The sequence below is a fragment of the Salmo salar genome, chromosome ssa20 (genome assembly GCF_905237065.1).
Source record: "Salmo salar chromosome ssa20, Ssal_v3.1, whole genome shotgun sequence".
Classification (NCBI taxonomy): domain Eukaryota; kingdom Metazoa; phylum Chordata; class Actinopteri; order Salmoniformes; family Salmonidae; genus Salmo; species Salmo salar.
This window is the reverse complement of record NC_059461.1, coordinates 87,581,702-87,587,806: the sequence shown is the minus strand read 5'-3', so window position 1 is coordinate 87,587,806 and position 6,105 is coordinate 87,581,702. Positions and strand designations below refer to the sequence as shown.

At 53.4% G+C, this 6,105-nt stretch overlaps 1 protein-coding gene across 1 annotated transcript; it reads right to left on the bottom strand.

Moving 5' to 3' along the window:
• Window positions 1–582: 582 nt before the first annotated feature.
• LOC123729195 (putative uncharacterized protein ENSP00000383309) lies at window positions 583–4,711 on the bottom strand. Its single transcript, XM_045703424.1, has 2 exons — window positions 4,705–4,711; window positions 583–2,087 (listed from the first exon to the last, which is right to left on the bottom strand). The coding sequence occupies exons 1-2, from the start codon at window positions 4,709–4,711 to the stop codon at window positions 583–585; spliced, it is 1,512 nt and encodes a 503-aa protein (XP_045559380.1).
• Window positions 4,712–6,105: the final 1,394 nt, after the last annotated feature.

The window sequence follows — 6,105 nt, the reverse complement described above, 5'->3', positions numbered from 1 at the left end:
GCAGTCTGCTCTCTCTAGGTTAGCAGTGGGGCAGTCTGCTCTCTCTAGGTTAGCAGTGGGGCAGTCTGCTCTCTCTAGGTTAGCAGTGGGGCAGTCTGCTCTCTCTAGGTTAGCAGTGGGGCAGTCTGCTCTCTCTCTCTAGGTTAGCAGTGGGGCAGTCTGCTCTCTCTAGGTTAGCAGTGGGGCAGTCTGCTCTCTCTAGGTTAGCAGTGGGGCAGTCTGCTCTCTCTAGGTTACCAGTGGGGCAGACTGCTCTCTCTCTCTAGGTTACCAGTGGGGCAGTCTGCTCTCTCTCTAGGTTAGCAGTGGGGCAGTCACAGCTAAAATGTATAAAAGGGTTTGTAAATGGTGTTATTTCAATACTGTCTAATCAGTGATAGAATGTAGAAATGAGGTCAAAGGTAACACTGAAGGTTAAGTGTCCAGTGAGAGGGAGTTCCAGTGCCTCCCAGCCTAGTGTCTGGGTGTCACTATGCAGTGAAGGTGGGAATAATGGAGATGTGTTGGACAGTGAGGCTGAGCTAGAGGGGTGTTTACCAACAGGCATTATCCTGCCCTGATCTGGCCGACTGCAGCGCGGTGTCACGCGGTGGGATCTGGCCGACTGCAGCGCGGTGTCACGCGGTGGGATCTGGCCGACTGCAGCGCGGTGTGATCTGGCCGACTGCAGCGCGGTGGGATCTGGCCGACTGCAGCGCGGTGGGATCTGGCCGACTGCAGCGCGGTGGGATCTGGCCGACTGCAGCGCGGTGTGATCTGGCCGACTGCAGCGCGGTGTGATCTGGCCGACTGCAGCGCGGTGGGATCTGGCCGACTGCAGCGCGGTGGGATCTGGCCCACTGCAGCGCGGTGTGATCTGGCCGACTGCAGCGCGGTGTGATCTGGCCCACTGCAGCGCGGTGGGATCTGGCCCGACTGCAGCGCGGTGGGATCTGGCCCGACTGCAGCGCGGTGTGATCTGGCCCACTGCAGCGCGGTGTGATCTGGCCCACTGCAGCGCGGTGGGATCTGGCCCACTGCAGCGCGGTGTGATCTGGCCCGACTGCAGCGCGGTGGGATCTGGCCGACTGCAGCGCGGTGTGATCTGGCCCACTGCAGCGCGGTGGGATCTGGCCGACTGCAGCGCGGTGGGATCTGGCCGACTGCAGCGCGGTGTGATCTGGCCCACTGCAGCGCGGTGTGATCTGGCCCACTGCAGCGCGGTGGGATCTGGCCCGACTGCAGCGCGGTGGGATCTGGCCGACTGCAGCGCGGTGGGATCTGGCCGACTGCAGCGCGGTGTGATCTGGCCCACTGCAGCGCGGTGGGATCTGGCCGACTGCAGCGCGGTGGGGATCTGGCCGACTGCAGCGCGGTGGGATCTGGCCGACTGCAGCGCGGTGTGATCTGGCCCACTGCAGCGCGGTGTGATCTGGCCCACTGCAGCGCGGTGGGATCTGGCCGACTGCAGCGCGGTGTGATCTGGCCGACTGCAGCGCGGTGGGATCTGGCCGACTGCAGCGCGGTGGGATCTGGCCGACTGCAGCGCGGTGTGATCTGGCCCACTGCAGCGCGGTGGGATCTGGCCGACTGCAGCGCGGTGGGATCTGGCCGACTGCAGCGCGGTGGGATCTGGCCCACTGCAGCGCGGTGGGATCTGGCCCACTGCAGCGCGGTGGGATCTGGCCGACTGCAGCGCGGTGTGATCTGGCCGACTGCAGCGCGGTGGGATCTGGCCGACTGCAGCGCGGTGGGATCTGGCCGACTGCAGCGCGGTGTGATCTGGCCCACTGCAGCGCGGTGGGATCTGGCCGACTGCAGCGCGGTGGGATCTGGCCGACTGCAGCGCCGGTGGGATCTGGCCGACTGCAGCGCGGTGGGATCTGGCCGACTGCAGCGCGGTGTGATCTGGCCGACTGCAGCGCGGTGTGATCTGGCCGACTGCAGCGCGGTGTGATCTGGCCCACTGCAGCGCGGTGGGATCTGGCCCACTGCAGCGCGGTGGGATCTGGCCGACTGCAGCGCGGTGGGATCTGGCCGACTGCAGCGCGGTGTGATCTGGCCGACTGCAGCGCGGTGGGATCTGGCCCACTGCAGTGCGGTGGGATCTGGATCAAGGGGAAACAAGAAGAAGATTGGTCGTGTGTGTACATATTTGTGTGTGTGTACATATTCGTGTGTGTGTGCATGCACCTCTGGATACGAGTGTGTATGTGTGTGTATAACTATGTGTGTGTACATATTTGTGTGTGTGTGCATGCACCTCTGGATACGAGTGTGTATGTGTGTGTATAACTATGTGTGTGTAAACCTTTTCACTATAGGTCTGTATGTTGCCTAGTAGTTGATTCAGGTCTTGTCATTTATCCTGTTCTGACTTCAGTCTTGTGCCCTAGGCTAGAGGGATGCTATGGCATTCGTGTGTGTGTGAAATGTCAAGAGTTCCAAACAATGCCTGCCAAAGTGTTTGTCCAACAGGTTGGGACCCAGTACTATATAAACAGGCTTTACAAACAAGAGGTGAATATGCCTTGTCAATCTAATTGTCACATTGTGCCTTTTGTCGGTCTGGGATGTTGGTGTGTGTTTGGCTGTGTGTCTTCTAGACTGAGCAAGAGTATCGGTTTGCCTGGCATTTTACATTCATTATTCTGTCTTTTTTTCTCTCTCTCATTAACTGCACAATTTTGTCACGTTGTTACTTGCTACCCTCATCAGTCTTGTCTATGGCAGTTTCAGTTAGCCACAGGGCTAGCATTTAGCCTGTAGTCTACATGTTGGAACCTATTGCTACCCTCATCAGTCTTGTCTATGGCAGTTTCAGTTAGCCACAGGGCTAGCATTTAGCCTGTAGTCTACATGTTGGAACCTATTGCTACCCTCATCAGTCTTGTCTATGGCAGTTTCAGTTAGCCACAGGGCTAGCATTTAGCCTGTAGTCTACATGTTGGAACCTATTGCTACCCTCATCAGTCTTGTCTATGGCAGTTTCAGTTAGCCACAGGGCTAGCATTTAGCCTGTAGTCTACATGTTGGAACCTATTGCTGTGCTGGAGTGAATCTCCTTGCTTAATGAAAGGCTTGTAGCCTCTCAGGCCTTGGTCGGCTAAAACACAATCAGACGGACGGATAGACGGACGGATGGATGGATAGACAGGTCGCCGTGAGCTACTACGCTGTGGGTGGATCTCTGTCTCTCTCGCTCTGTCTGTCTGTCTGTCTGTCTGTCTGTCTGTCTGTCTGTCTCCTACAGTATGGCTACATTACTGTGTGTGTGTGTGTGTGTGTGTGTGTGTGCTGTAAACCCAAGCTCCTACAGTATGGCTACATTATAGTGTGTGTGTGTGCTGTAAACCCAAGCTCCTACAGTATGGCTACATTACTGTGTGTGTGTGTGTGTGTGTGTGTGTGTGTGTGCTGTAAACCCAAGCTCCTACAGTATGGCTACATTACAGTGTCTGTCAGAAAGGTCTTCCCCCTCTGCGCTGCCTCACGTCAACCCCCTGCTATGGTGTAAACATCTGATAGCAGAAGAATGTACCCTTTTAGAGAGGCGAGGGCTAGACTGTGTGTAGTCGAGACTTCCTGTTTTCTCTTTTATTCATTCTTCTCTTCCTGTAGAAAGCAGAGGGTGAACGTTTCACTTCCTCTCATCGTTACTGAACAGGGTTCTGTTGAGTGTATGAACAGCTCAGAGCCGTCTAGGGTAGAAAATGTATTTTAGTTTTTGGAACTGGGACGTTATAGATACTAATGTAACATTAGCATACCTTAACGGTGTGTAGCCTTAAGTACTCTGCCTTTTAACAACCAAGTCACTACATTGTCTTCTGCTGTCATATAATGTGAAGTGGGGCAGATTCTACACAGTACTTTTTGTTGTTGTTGTCTAACATCCTGAGCGCCCTTCCCCACTGTATGGACCCTGTGTTTGTTTAGACTTTTCAGCCATCAGGAAGTGGTCATGAGGTTTACACACTCTTGCATTGTCATTGGCCTACTGGTCATGGGAGGTGGTCATGTGACGTGGTTGCCATGGTTAGGGGGACATGGGGTTTGAGTGGCCTAGTGTGTCCTTAGCCTGGGGCTTGTTCTGTAGCTGGAGGTCAGTCTCTAGTGATAAGTTCCTCTCTTCTAGGCCGTACATAGATGTCGTGTATAGGCCTTGCCATTGTCCTGACCATGTTGTCTTAGAGCAATATGGTAGTAGTATGGTTTGAATTTCTCCTTCCCTGGTCCTGTCATGCTCTTTGATTAGCCAATGGCCTTTTCTCATTTGAGCAAAAGTCTGTCCTCCACAGCCTTTCTTTCGTCTTCTCCTCCGTGACCCGGAAACCGATAACTGGTCGAGGGGATATCCCCTTTCAACATGACGGGGAGGGAAATCTGTTCCTAGATCTGTGTCTAGAGATGTTTCATCTGTTGCAGAGAGACGTATTTGGCAGTTCTAGTTTTACATGGAATTAGAGGTTGCTCTTTGTCTCTGGACGTCGCTGGGTTATTTTGAGGTTGTGTGTGGCATTATGCTGAGGCCAATGTCCAGTGTGTGTTCGTGTGTCTGTTGTCATTACGAGGTTCTAGCTACGTTTAAAATGAAACCTACATGGACATTTTATTGTGAGATTTCTTCTGGGTTTGTTTTGTAGTGGTGCAGTTAGCACACTGATCTTTCTCTCTTTCGCTTTCACTCTTTCTGTCTGTTCTGTCTGTCTGTCTGTAAGTTACCTGACATTCCTAATTGGAAAAGATACATTAAATGTATATCTTCACAGTGTGCTTCTTTCAATATTTAAGCTTTGATTTACCCTGATTTTGGTATAGTTGAGGGGGGGGGTTCATTTCCTGAGTGACAACCATTTCAGTGCTGGACCCATGCCTCTGCTGTTAGTCTTGCTTGGGGTGAGAACACACATACTAGGATTGTTATTTTACACTCTGTGAAACACACACACACACACAGTCCCACCCTCACATAAGACAAACACACAGTCCCACCCTCACATAAGACAAACACACAGTCCCACCCTCACATAAGACAAACACACAGTCCCACCCTCTCATAAGACAAACACACAGATAGTTATTCCTCTCCTCAGGGCGCCGGGCTGTAGTTATTCCTCTCCTCAGGGCGCCGGGCTGTAGTTATTCCTCTCCCCAGGGCGCCGGGCTGTAGTTATTCCTCTCCTCAGGGCGCCGGGCTGTAGTTATTCCTCTCCTCAGGGCGCCGGGCTGTAGTTATTCCTCTCCCCAGGGCGCCGGGCTGTAGTTATTCCTCTCCTCAGGGCGCCGGGCTGTAGTTATTCCTCTCCTCAGGGCGCCGGGCTGTAGTTATTCCTCTCCTCAGGGCGCCGGGCTGTAGTTATTCCTCTCCTCAGGGCGCCGGGCTGTAGTTATTCCTCTCCCCAGGGCGCCGGGCTGTAGTTATTCCTCTCCTCAGGGCGCCGGGCTGTAGTTATTCCTCTCCTCAGGGCGCCGGGCTGTAGTTATTCCTCTCCTCAGGGCGCCGGGCTGTAGTTATTCCTCTCCTCAGGGCGCCGGGCTGTAGTTATTCCTCTCCCTCAGGGCGCCGGGCTGTAGTTATTCCTCTCCTCAGGGCGCTGTAGCCTCTCGGCAGTGAGTTTCTTCAGATTGCTGTTTTAATTTCCTAATCATTTCTTAATCACCACAGTCTTATAACCATCTCATTCGGCTGTGTAATTGTACTTTGAACGGAATAGTGAAAGCACTAAAGCCCATTGGAGCCGAGTTGAGAGGTAGTGGAGAATGGGCTTAGACAGATGTTCCCAAACGGTGGGTGGATCATGGCTAGCTCTTATTGGGTCAGAGACTCATCTCAGGACTGAGTTGTGGCTAGAATTTGATGGGTCATCAGAAAATCAAAAAGGGTTTAAGTGGGTCATAATGATAGAAGTTGCTCTAGGATCATCTTACCCATTACCAAATCCCGACCTTTACTATTAGGGGGAGAAATGCAAAACTGACTTCGGATCAGCCTCTGAGGAGCAACTTGACTCTAATCGGGTTCTGCCCAGGGATCAGTGTTCCAGTCCCGGTTCTGCCCAGGGATCAGTGTTCCAGTTCAGACCTAAAGGAGGGGGACTTTGTCGGAATGCCCCAGAATCACTC